Source organism: Hetaerina americana, unplaced genomic scaffold (genome assembly GCF_022747635.1).
Source record: "Hetaerina americana unplaced genomic scaffold, ioHetAmer1.1.p SCAF_50, whole genome shotgun sequence".
Lineage (NCBI taxonomy): Eukaryota > Metazoa > Arthropoda > Insecta > Odonata > Calopterygidae > Hetaerina > Hetaerina americana.
This window is the reverse complement of record NW_027287096.1, coordinates 3,499,406-3,513,274: the sequence shown is the minus strand read 5'-3', so window position 1 is coordinate 3,513,274 and position 13,869 is coordinate 3,499,406. Positions and strand designations below refer to the sequence as shown.

Here is a 13,869-nt window from a genome sequence, read left to right as displayed (position 1 = left end):
AACGGGAGGCCTGGATTGTGGTTTTTTTCCAAGCCTCGCGATCTTTCTAGTTCTCGTCTGTTTTTATTTTTGTTTCGACCTCCCTTCGTTTTTCATCTTACTCGGTTCCATTTTTTTCTTTCGGGAGGGAGCTTATGAATTGCGGTGTTAGATAAGCGGGTCTTAAATAAATGCCATTCCAAAGGGATGGTGGGCCATTTTTTGCATGCTCTCGCTTGATGTTGCAAAAATGATTGCTTAGTTCTGTTCAGTTTTTAAGTGGAAGCTTTGCTTGTTTTGAACCAACACGGTTATAACTTGTGGGAATGGAGTTTTGGGACAATTAAACGACGCTTGAACTCCTGCTTGACAAGGGTGTTTTCCATTCATAGACTCTAATGTTGGGTGATTATTTTTCAAATTGATTTTGAGGAACTCTGAAATAGAGCCAGTTAAGACTTTGGTTATTGATTAGGGAAAGAAAAAGTTATTTAATCATATAATATAATAAGAGACAGTATGAAATCTCACCCTTTTTTCACTGAACTTAACCGTGAAAGTAATAAAATAAAACTTATCACAGCCTTTTACAACGTATTCTAGCACAATTCAATAAAATTTTGTGTATTCGAATGCTCTGTTTAAGTGCAAATGATTTTGTTTAGATCTTGATACCGGCTCATGAAAAAGAACGGTTCGCACTCGCCTTACATATTTTAAGTATATATATTAGAAGTCGATTACAAATGGCCATACCGCCACCTTTCTCTGAGAAGCAACCCATTCCAAATAGCATTGTAATTTTTGGCGTATGCTTTTTAGTTCATCGGCTTGAATGCCTTCTGCGAGGGTCATAACATATATAATAAACGATTAACTGGTGATTTACATCGTATACGTTGTTAGATATGCATAAAACACTAAATCGTGTGCCAAATAATGAAAACATTTCTTGTCATCCTGTATATGAAAGCTTTCATGTTACAATCTGTAATCTGGTACACATATATCATGCTTTAAATAGGAAATGAAGGGCAGATGAATCTTTTAATTTTTTAACAATTATAAAGCTTCAGTGGCTATTTTTTTACATTCGACAAAAGGATAAAAACTGTATAAAATGCAACAAGCCAGATGAAAAATTGTACCAAATGATATTAGCTCGAAAATTTTCTGCGAACTAATTTATGTGATTGAGGAGAAAAATTATTATAATGAGTTCAAAATTAAATTATTTCATTCTTGTCGAATTTCAACGAGATGACAGAACACCATAATAAACACCATCCTTTCACTTACAAAATACGAGCGCTTTGGCATTTGCTCTATATTGTACTTATTCTTCTTTTTTACATCTCACGGATATTTGAACATACTTAAAATTTCAACAATCTCATCTTCATTTCATTTACGTATATTAGCGATCACTTGCGACACGAAAGTGGATCCGGCAAACAAAAGTTTACTTGTCGGTCCACCGATCATGTTGCGTGGATAATGTACTTGCAGTGAGCGCATAGGCATTGTCATCGTAAATTGCTAGTATCCCTGACGCGATATTCTGTCAAATGAGATTAAATAAATCACACCCGGGTCATCCGAATTTATGCAGCAGAAATCCCTCATTGAGATCTGGATGACGAGATCAGTCATATTGTAGACGCTTAAATTTAAATCTGGCGAAAGCTTTAAATTCGCCAGCGGGAGGTGAAAGAATGACACCTCTTTTGATTATAAAATTTCATCCATACCTACATCATGTTGGTTAAGGGAAAAGAGAGGGCTACCTTGAATTCTGTGAGAACGTTGGGGTTTTATTAATGCGAGTATTATAGGGTATGATTTATGTGAGTATTATGGAATCGTTTAACATTTAGCCAGTCACGAATGAAAATCTTCCAATTTCAATGGCGTTATTTCGGGATCCTTTTCGAATAATGTACAACTAGCCTTTGCACTCACTGTAAGAGTATCCTTTTTGAAAAGACGAGCCAAACATCACGTTTACGAAAACACCTCATCTTACACAGATTTCTAAGCTTACGCCATGCAAAAAAATTACAGTACATTAGTATGTATTTAAAAATGACAGATAAAGAGAGACATCTTCTGAATGTACAGCAAACTCCCGCCTTTAAAACTTTTATATAAGTAATTATATTTATATTTTCACCTGTACTTTCGTCGTGCATCTTTCAGAACATTTATTAATTTACATAATTATATTCCCTCCTCAAAACGAAGGAATAATATGGATTTAATGATAATTTTACGGATCCACATATTTGTTCTCAAATGAAGCAAGAAAACGTTGTTTTCACAAATAGGGGAAGAGATACGGCAGTTCGTTTTTTATAGCATATATTAATTATGGAAAACCATATCAATCACCTTAGTAAAGAGAAAGCGATGATATTTTAGCACATTAAAAACGGCTTGAGGTTGCTGTGCAACGTAATATCTTTCAATAAATCTTCTTTTGAACATGTGCGTTGACAATGTAGTCCATCTAAGGCCACCTCGAAGGACTTGCCTTTGAATTAATTGTCCACAGAGAGGTAATAAGATTAATGAGATTTCATTTTTTTACATTAATTTACAAAAACGGCCGGTTGGATAGGAAAGAAGAGCGGTAGAGACGTCAACGCACTATATAGGGAGTTCATTTATGGGGTTCTCAAAGAAAAGAGAGGTTATCTCACCGTCACAAACCTTCTGATAGAACTTAAAACAATCCTGAACTCCGATTGCAGGCGGTGAACTCGGAATGTGACTCTTCCGTTGAGGTTTTCTGTGCCTTTTGATTGTCCCTTCCTCCTTCCTCTGTCTTGTGTCTTCTCCCATTGTCTCGGGCTGCATTGACGGTCAACAGCAAGCAGGAGGATGTGGAGTGCTTGTGGGGAGGGTTAAATGCTTTCCTCGACAATCCAAACATGCGCACATACACATACACAAACATGCGCACACAAAATGTGCTCGATATTATTTCGGGTTTCCGCGGCGGAACCGAATATGAGCACTATAGTGGAGTTTTGCCGCAGAGTTGTGAGATTATGGAACTTGTTACTTTTGGCGGTCGGGCACAAGATTTGAACTCAGGAGTTTGCCGCCTTTTGAAACAAGGGACTTGGACAACACATTTGCGATTTTTTGAGGATGCAGGTCTCACTGGCACGTTGCACATTCAGTGGGTGAAGAAAGTTTTTTATCTGACTTGGGGTCCAGTTTTTTGTATTGCACCAGAATTAGTTCACGCCACTCCCAGGCTTACAACAAAAGCAGAAATTTATTTTTGATCTCACTTGTATCATTTCGACTAGCTAATATTCACCAATATTGTTTTACGGAAAACCTGTTGCAAAAGTACAAGTGAAATTATTTTTTCACGCGACACAGGAATTTCGGACCAGGGAAAGCAAAGAAATGCCATATTTTTACATTGAGCTTTGTCTGAAAAAACCTTCTCGCAATGCAAAAATGACGAGTTGACTGTAAAAATGTGATGACCTCCAGGATCACTAAGATCCAAAAGTTATCACTTCGAACTTCTTCCATTCATATTATTTGTTCTTGGGGAAAACGGACTAGTCGAGGCATATATCGCCTTCCGAAGGTAACTGAAAGCGAATACGAAGAGAATAATCTATGGTCATTATTATTTACAAAAAAGAAAGTTTTCCTGAAATTATTCCTTGGTTTTTGGGCGACAGTCAATGTTATGAAAATTCTAAATTTCCTATGTTGCAGAATACCTACTTGGTAACTTTGGTTGTTTCTGTTTAACGTGAAAATTTACGCGGTGGATGAGTTTTCACTTTTCTTTCAAAACCCTTACCTTATCGCCTCTCCCTCGTTTTTTCCCTCCTAACATCCATTAAATAATTTCACATTAAAATATCATCGATTGGTCATTAAGTGTCCATTATCTATATAACACATATTGATATATATATACATATATCCACTCCTTGCAATCATCGTCGTTCATGGGCAATATAATTTAAAGTACGGCAGTTTTCAACTCTTGATTTTCTGCCTTAACTTAAACATGTCTACAGTTTATTTCTACACCATGTTCGTCACACTTGATTTTCTCCAGAATTTGAATAGAAACATTTGACCGCGCAAACGTGCACTATTTGCATTATTTTGTTAAATAATTTTGATGACGAAAATTTTAAGTATTGAGGTCTCGAGGTGAGAGGAAAAAGGTTCTCTCCTAATATCGACTGCTGAACATCTTTTGGGAGGGAATTGAATTTTCTTCAGGCCACTGCATCGTTACAAGTTCCTGAATTTTGCGTGACTGTTAACGAGTTACACTAGAGCTGCATACTTCGCTCACATCAATACAGCCTTCGAATAATTACAGCCTTCCATGGTGGAATTGTTCATCCACTCACGATCACACACATGCTAGTACACCTATCATTGTCAGTTTTTATCACGGAGGAGATGCATACATACTTTGCGGGGCACTACGTTTATGTTCTCGTATTGACCGTTTTCGGGTCCTGCCCTCAGGGCTATTAACTATTTCCCCAGTACTTTGGATACCAATTTCACTACTGTCACTGTTGTATTTACACTGCTACACTAGTTCCTTAATGAGAGCTATTCAGGACGTCTTCCTTCGCTCATTGGCGTTTATTTGAGTTTTTCACTATTGGGTACTTAATCGTGGGTTTAGAGAGGGGAAACCTCGTAGCTGGAGATTCAAGGAAAAGTCTTTGATGTGGTCCTCAGTGTATAAAATCAAAAGAAAATTTGAACTACATTTCACTTATCTGGACTTCGAAACTAAAACCGTTTGGGCTAAATTTTGAAATAAAGATATGTAAAGAGTTTCTCGGTTCATGAAGAGCGTCCATCTTGGTTTATTGGATGAAAATCGTTCTGAACAACTGAATCTACAAATATCGAACGTTCCCGCGCCCGACTTTCAACAGAAGAATTTCAAAAGAAGAACACGAAAAAGGTGAAGTGGAAATTAAAGGGATTGGACGTACACTGAACAAACAAAGTGTCGGACGAGTCGCACACGCGTCAAAACGAGAGAGCCCCAGAATTTCGCTGGTATCGAAGATCTTTTAAGGCGTCCAGCACCTTTTCGGGAACTCAGCTCGTTATGTTACGCTTCGAAATCAAAGTATCTCGACACTAGGGAGCAAAATCTTCCCTTAGGCGAGGATGGAGCGAAACACCAAGTCTTTTCCCCTTCGTCTCCATCTACCGCCTGACGTTTCCCCATGCGACCCCGCCGGCGGAACCCTGCCCCCGTCAGATGGGCCCGTAGTTGCTAAGCTGCGCGCCATCGCACGACCCAACCCCTGCAGTCCCAGCCCTCCCGGCCACCCCGCCCATCTCGCTACCCTCCGTCAGGCCGGAAGGCGTGGGCGGCTGAGGGATCATCCCTTGGTGGTGACGTACCAGGGGCGTGGCCAGGGGCGGGTCGCCGTTCTGCTGTCATACGTGACTCAAAGGAGCCGCTACTCCTTTCTGCTGCACGACGCTGCCCACGTGGCTGGACTGGACGCTGGCCGCCACGCCGGGAACGGGCACTGCCGGAGATGCCACGGAACTGTATCCGCAGATGGACTGTTGACCCTTCAGTCCCGTCAGTGGCCTCTGAGGTTGCTGCTGTTGCTTTGGCATGCATGCGTGACCGTGGATGTGACCCGACGACGGGTAGTGGTGGGAAGGAGCTTGATGGCCGGCCAAGAGACTCCCACCTCCTCCTCCCACGAGGTGGCTCTGGCTGTAGTAGCCCCCTCTGCCCCTTCCGCCTCTACCCGTGGACCCAACTCCTCCGCCGACACCCCCCGGTCCCCCGGGGCCGCCACCCCTACCCCCCGTTATGCGGTGCCAGAACCACCTCCACGAGTCCAATGTCTTTCCAGACCAAATCCAAACCCCGGATGTTATCCCTACGGCAAGGGCCATGAAGTACTTGAGCATCAGGACAGAGTAAAGCGGTCTCGTCGGGTGTTGGTGATAATGCTGACCGCCAGAGCCTCCCTCGCAGGGACAAGCCGTCTGCCTCATCCATTCCGGACGCATTGAAGCCTCGTAGAAGTGACACCCGATGACGACGGTGGCGGGAACCGTGTACAGGACGCTGAAAACACCTATCCTGATCATCAGCTTCTCTAACTTGTCCGCCCTGCCCTGATTGTTGTGGTGCAAAATGGAAGATGGCGGAGGAGGGGGCGGCGGTGGTGGCTGCGGAGCCTGGAGTTGCTGAGAATGCTGGTGGTACTGCTGCTGCCGCTTGAGGACGCTCCTTATCCGGAAGAGGGAGACGAAACCGGCGAGGAGGAATGACGTCCCGATCAGGAGGTACGCCAGCAGGGGCGCGAGCACGAAGACTCGCAGGTTTCCATCGTTGAGGCCCCCCACGTAGCAGATGCCAGCGACGGGGTCGGAGTCCACCGCGTTGGACGCGAGGGCCGCGGCTGCTTTCCCCGCCGGGATGAGCCAGGCGGCCAAGTGGAAGTACGGCGCCAGGGAGGCAATAGCCTCGTTACCCCACTTGAGTCCTGCGGCGAGGAACCACGTCAGGGCCAGGACCACCCACCTGTAAGTGCAAAGAAAATGCGGATGGTTTAATAAAGCGTGATCCTGCATTGTGATGGATAGTTGATCTGATTTCATGAATGATGCAGAATCATTAATCCAGAATGCACCATCAGGAAAATGAATTCAATTGCAAAATTCTAATAAGAAAACACTGTCACACTGCGCTGTTATACTTAGTAGTACCAGTCATACAATGGAAACTTCCACTCTAAAATGCCACATTAGATCTCATTTCAATAATATTTATTTCAACTTTTTATTAATTTCGTGAAAACAAACGATGAACTTGTAGGTATGGTAGGAGAATAGAAGATAAAGGGAGAAAAGGGAGGGAGGAATTTATTTGGGAGGAATTAGGAATTAGGAATTTTATTGGGAGGAATAGGAAGGCAGGACAGATGGATGCCGGAGATTAAACTGAGAGGAAGTGGGATGCTGCACGCGATAATAGAGGGAAGAATTATGAACAAGCGAGTTAGAGGGAGGAAAATAATAGGTATTTTGGACGGAATGAAGGGGAATAAAAAGTATGCAGACTATGTAATGAGTTTATCTAATATGGAGTATGGGGCTATGTATATTTTGGGTATTGTAAGTTAGGGCTTAGTGAGAACGAGAGAAGTGTATAATGTAAAGGACAATTAAAATCCGACCCAAATCCGGTAGATTACTACTAATAAATAGCAATGTAGAGTTTTAATTCAGGCGTACGTGGTGATTGTCCAACAGAAGAGAAAAGAAATTGTAAAAGAGAAGTTCGTTCTATTGTTGTCACCTGCTTCAAAGAGTAAACCATTGCTTTGGAAATTACAGCAATTGGAGCCGACTGAATGAGGCTTATAAACAATTTTTTTTATCAGTTGAAATTTTCTTAATGGGATGGACTATTGTGTAACTTGTTATTTCGTTATGCAATATATTTCTCAACCCGTGAGTTTTAGTTTATTTGTAGTTCATACTCAAGAATCAAGTATTCAAAAATTCGGCAGGGATCATCCTCTCTCCGCTTACTGTTCAAATCGGGTAGGAAGGCGTGAGAAACGATAAAGCATAACTGAAATGCATGAATATTACTGTGGAAGCATTGCTATTACTTATGAGCTACGTGTAGGAGTTGCCTCGGGGAAAATATGCATTTAGATTTCTGATGAGTAATGGAATATGCACTACTACCCTTCTGAGCCCCGCCTAACAAGTCACAATACACCGTAGCACTTCAAATTACTTTTAACCCATGAATTTCAGTATATTTACAGTTATTATTATAAATCGCGAAGGCACCTCTTATTATTCGCCAACACTATTGATATTTTGGTGTCGTGATAATTCCTTCCATGATTAGAATCGAATGTGTCTCATTTTCAATGGCAGTATAATCGTTCTACGCTAATGCTAATGATGGATGCAAGCTCTTTCTGAGTGGACCACGGTTAATGAAGTAGTTTAAAATAAATCTTTGACTGTAAAATAATCCTCATACCGCTGAAAGAACACTCAATAGGTTGTTAAAATAATCACCCAAGAGACGGAAGAAAAGTAAAGAAAAAAAAGTAGATTGTTTTAATATGATAGAGTCTCTTTGGTTATTGCTGTGGTTGTGCATCAAATGTTGATCGGTTTCATCAGATGCATAATTCGTGGTAAAAACTATGAATTTCTATTCATGAAAGAAACAAAACCATCAAGCTGTGAAAGCTTTCCGTGTCGCGTAAAACACACGAAATGGAAAACTGTGGGGATAAGACGTTTCGACATTGTCAATCAATCCGGAACCCCGGAATCTTTTACGCCTACACATTGGAAGAAGCTGATGCGTGATAAGTCGCCAATGCGGGCGGGTAGGTAAAGCGGAGGGAGCCACTAACTGCAGAGCTCCAATTTCACGAAATTTGAAACCCGGGAGCAAGGATATCACCTCCACGGACGCTTTTTCATCCACCGTTCCGTTTTCAGCGAACGCAACTCCCCGGTTGCGGTGTAGGGACACGCGACGTCACGCGGCTCCCGTGGAACAAGCGCCCTAAAGAGAGTGGGGGGGGGGGAAGCAGTGGAGTGGAGGGGTTCCTTCTGGGCGCCAAACAAGGCAGGGCACGCCATTTCGTGGAACGCGAAACGAGCTCAGTTCTTATCGAGGACATCTGATTTTGATGAATGGGTCGCGATTACGGGCCTTGCATTATTCCGGAGGGAAAGTCAACAACTATCGCCGCAAACAGCCATTAGGGGAAGTTAATCTTCTTCCCAAGGTTTTATTTCGGGAAGAAATTGCTGGTAATTTAGTATTGACGATTCCTTCGTTGGAAGAAATTTATATTTGATTGATTATCTTGAGGGCGTTTATGTGGCACGCTCTGTCTGCATCTTTCGAGGAATTTCAACCTTTGATATGAATACAGCCTTGATAATGTGAATGAGTTTTCAAATGGCGCACTTCGGACAAAGGATTGGTGATATCTTAATTTTGGATGTAACAACTATGCCACCATACCTAAGGGAACAAAATTTGCTTGCACCCAACGTTTTTATTCATAAATTGTTAATTAGCAGATATAACAAAGGTCATGACTGTGTCTATGCGAGTGTATGTGTATTTATATATATATTTATTTATTATTATTAAGTAATTTACCGGTTAAGGCAGGTTTTGGATGGACACAACTGCCAAATAAATGTTTTGTGACGCCTAACAAAACACAATGCAGCAACCTACTCTACATCAAGTCCCTCTTCATCTATTTGTACTCTTCCTTCCTCCCTTCATCCCGTCCAACATGCCTATGCTGTTCCTGCCCTTTCCTCGTTTGTCTATAAGTCTCCCCTCTATTACAGTCTTCAACATCTCACTACGGATCAATACGCGCTTCATCCATTTTCCTGCCCCCTTAGGATTTCTTCCAACAAACCCCCCTCCTTGCCTACCATACCTAGTACTTCTTCATTTGTTTTCCTTTCGATCCATTTCACCTTCTCCATTCTTCTCCGCACCCACATTTTAAAAGCCTCTAATCTACTTCTATCATCCTGCTTCAGTGACCACGTTTCCGCGCCGTACATAACTACGCTCCATATCAAATTTTTGACGAGTCTTTTCTTAACATCCTTACTCAACGTCCCTGTCATCAACTCATTCCCCGTCATCAACTCCCTACTCCTTGTGAAAGCCTCATTGCCTAGCGCAATTCTTCTCCTTATGTTCCTACTACTTTGACCATGCTGGTCCAAAATTCTTCCGAGATACGTAAACTGTTCTACCTGCTCTAGTTTTTGCCCTCCTATTTTAATGTTTATCTTAGTCTTTTTCTTTCTGTAAAATGGCATAACCTTTTTTTTATCAATATTGATTATCATCCCATATCTGTCGCATTGGATTTCCAATTCACTCAGTAATGCTTGCAACCCCTTGGCTGGCTGACAAATTCGAGCTTGGTCATCAGCAAACCTAACTGATTTTACGAATTCTTCTTCGATTTTCATTCCTGGCACCAATTCTGCCAATGCCTCTTTAATTATTTTGTCAGCATGCGAATAATCGTTGAACAGCACCGGTGATAATGGGCAACCCTGCCTTACGCCTCTTCCTAACACTGCCCATTCTCTGTTCCTCACTCGCACGTGAGCAAACTGAGACATTAGCAGGTAGCGGATTAGCCTCCTGTCCCCCCAATCTATTCATATTTTCTGAAATATACTCATTAGTTTTTCCCAGGTAACACTATCAAACACCTTTTCGAAATCTAAGTAACAGGCAAATACGAATGCGTACGTATCCTGATTGTATTCTACGTTCCTCTCGATGAGTGATCTCATTACTGCATGGCATCACATGTGCCTTTCCCCTTCCTAAATCCAAAATGACGATCCCCTTTGTAATCATTTTCCCTACTCTCTATCCTTTTGTTGGTGAACCTGAGAACAACTTTAGCTATGTGGGAAATGAAAACTTATTGTTCTGTAGTCCTCACATCATGTTGCCTTTACCTTTTTCGGGATAGGACCAAACTGATCTCACGAAGTCTTCAGAAAGACTCCATCCTAATATATACTACGGATCAATCCCTTTGGACTCTTCCTCCCACATTTTCCTAAACCTTTTAGAAGTTCCACAGGACTGTTGTCTACCCCCACGGCGTTATTTGATTTCATCTCCCTTAATGCCCTATGTCTATGCACCTAATAAACTAGTTAATATTCATTATTTCATCGAACGCCACTAGACACTTTGGGTATTATGCTTTTTCCGATATACTAAGGCGATTTATAAGTAATTCTTGGTAAATTTTTCGAGGGATTTCTATCTGTCTAAAAGAGAAATTAAAGCTTGCAAAAATATTATAAACATAATGGTATTCAGGATTGATAAGTGGAGAAATGTTGATGCCGAATATTTTCAAAGATTTAGTAAAAGATTAACAAGGAATCAAAATCATTTAAGTAAAAAATTCATCATATTTTCATAGGTGAAGCGTTGGGTCTTTCCACCATCACGGGTTATTGATGGGAGAGTTGCTTAGCAGCAGCTCCACGGATTTTGCTGGTGTCGCCTTGTAAACGTTCTGATTGATATTTAATGGAGAGAATGAAATCCACACGATTTCTCATATCTCAATTATTTTTATGTTAACTGCTAATAGTCATTACGCATATTTTCCCTCACCAGCCGAATCCTTCATCAGTGTGATCTTCAACCCTGATAATCTAGGACTAGAAATCTAGAAACAATTGTACGCTTATAAAAAGAGATTTTATAGAATTCAATGTAATTTGAAAATGAAGAAATAGTTACCGTAAGTAACCAAAAAAACAGCGTTCTTATGCTCAGTTTTTGTTGAGCGAACAGAATTTTTCAGGTTATTTTTAAATTTTCTTTAAGTGATAAACTAAACGCATTTGTCAATTTTCCAAATTAATAAGCATGTTGTTTACAATAATGATTACTGCAATTGCCGATGAGATCGCATATGAATTTTATTCGATGGGAGATATGTGGATAGGTGAAAAGGTACTTTCTGTTTTTTTATTCTCTGTAGCATATGGCATACTATTTGGGGTTGAAGATCCCCGAGATGAATGAGAATATTATTTTAAAATAAAATAGCTCACAACTTATCTTAGGCTGCCTCAGTAGAATCCCGTGTATATTGTAAATTCAGTAGAGCAGCTTCATCAGCAAAGAGGTTCATTCGCTGAATGAACAAAATATAATTTGTCGCGAATACCTCACTCTCATCACATGAAATATTTAGCACAATGTCGATATTTCATGCTTCTTCGGCCTGGAAAGTATTTTAGAATTGACAAATTGCTTGCTTCGGTTGTATTCGGTTATTTTTTAGGAACATCTATCGACAAAGTATGTGGGTATTTGTACTTGTATGAGTAATAATTAGAAGAATAATCTCTATTCAGCGGACGGAAGGCTGCGTCCTGTGTTCAAAGGTCCATAGATAGTTTTGCTTGGATCTATAAAACAACACTGCTTAGGTAATACGTATGTCCATTATAGGAACTTGACAGTTTGGCTCTGAACCTAAAAGCGTGGAAAAATCTTAGTGTAAATTAATTGTTGAGGGTAGAGAAAGAATTAGCACTTCCACATAGAGATTTATTACTTCACACAACCATGGTTTCCATGCAGCGCATCACCACCTGATGATGGGCAATGATCGAAACTATGGTCCTCTGAAGTCATAAATCTTTAGGTGGAAGAGCAAAGTTTTTTCTCCAACTTCATCATGAAGGAATTCTACGAAGTCAAGTATGAAACTGTTATGTTTAAATTAATTGTCTGTCTTTCTCTGGTATTACCGATAGAGGTAATATTTTTTCCATTTTAAAATTTGACGCAATTTAATTCTCCACTACAGTGAATAATTTCAGAATGTCAGCCTTTCATCGAGCTTCTGGTATTATCACAACTATCACTCTTGAATTGGTGTCTTTTGGCGGTATCCTGATAACGTCTATTAATTTCACCTCTCGGTGAGACCTTATCACCTGTATTAAATATAATATCAGGGAAACTTATAAAATAACGGTTAAGTCCAGGTTTAGGAAATATTAATAATCCCTATTACTCTCTCTCCAATGTTGCTCTTTTCAAGAATTACTCGTACATAATTCTTGGAAAATAGCAATTAACAAATGTTATAAATGTATAATGCCCAAGACACAACTGGGACTGATTATATCAAAATAATCTTCCTGAAGCAATAGCTGATTGGGTGACTGTAATTTAGTTCTGGATTATTTTCAGTATTGGAGATTCAGGGAATTTTGTTTGTAAATTTATATAAATTCTGAGAAAGTTTTTCCCTGGTCGGAGAGGTGACAGAATTAATATTTAGCTAAGATATACTGGGTTTAAGGCTTTAAAAATGTTTAAATTTTCAGACAAGGGATGCAGGAATGGCATTCCCAAGAGTTGAAGCAGCTGTTTTTACAATTTAATTACTATGTTTGTTGTGAATTGGTTTTGGTTAGTGGATGGCTAACACATATTTAATAAAAGGACGAGGTTCACATAAAAATGACACCAATTCTTTAGAAATTCTAGTCCTAAGATTATATAGTCCTCCTCAAATTACGAATAAAATACCGTCTTTGTAAAATACGGTTTAAAAAGTTTCAGCCCTTAATTAATCCGTATCTCCAGGTTAAATTAATTCAAGGAATCAATTTATGTCGGCTTAACATCCTCCATCCTGGGGTGGTTCCCATTACTATAAATAAAAATATTCCACTGATGAATTATCACCTGATATAAAAAAATTGCCAGAAATTCGAATACATTTTCAAAGCCTGGATTCAAATAGGGTATATATCAGTTTCCTGTAGTCTACCATATTTTTGTGCAACCCCGAAAAGGTCATGTCATGAAATTGCCAAGATATTGCATTTAAGAGGGAACGGTGAAATATAATTTTAAGGAAATGTTAATTCCCTCCTTCACCGAACTACCATTTTAACTTCATTACAGTTTAATTAAATCCACGATTTGTATCATCAGTTGTATTCATTTTATTGCTCTGTAATCGCTACCTTTCGTGCTATATTCACAAGTTATTTTGGACTTCTGTCTCGTGTGGAGAGGCGAGTACTTTTGACGAATTTTCCACTTCACCGCAGCGGTGCTGGGGTACCTACACCCGCTTCTCATACCATTCAGATTATTATTCTTTTTATTTCCTCTACGAGTCCACATGTCTGCCTCAGCCAAATTTGGGAGTAATTTGGCTTTGCGGAATTCAGCCCTTTCAAGTCCTTTACATTTTTTCCTGCATTAAAAAATGGAAAATTCTTTTGCTTTATCCT

General features: G+C 40.1%; 1 protein-coding gene across 1 annotated transcript in view; it reads right to left on the bottom strand.

The window, feature by feature from the left end:
• Positions 1-5,445: 5,445 nt before the first annotated feature.
• Positions 5,446-13,869, bottom strand: part of LOC139694563 (frizzled-5-like) — a 30,216-nt gene continuing 21,792 nt past the window's right edge. Inside the window, exons 3-4 of the mRNA XM_071593065.1 lie at positions 6,221-6,556; positions 5,446-6,142 (exon numbers count right to left, since the gene is read on the bottom strand). Coding sequence (XP_071449166.1) covers positions 5,446-6,142; positions 6,221-6,556 — 1,033 coding nt within the window. The remainder of the gene's footprint in view (positions 6,143-6,220; positions 6,557-13,869) is intronic.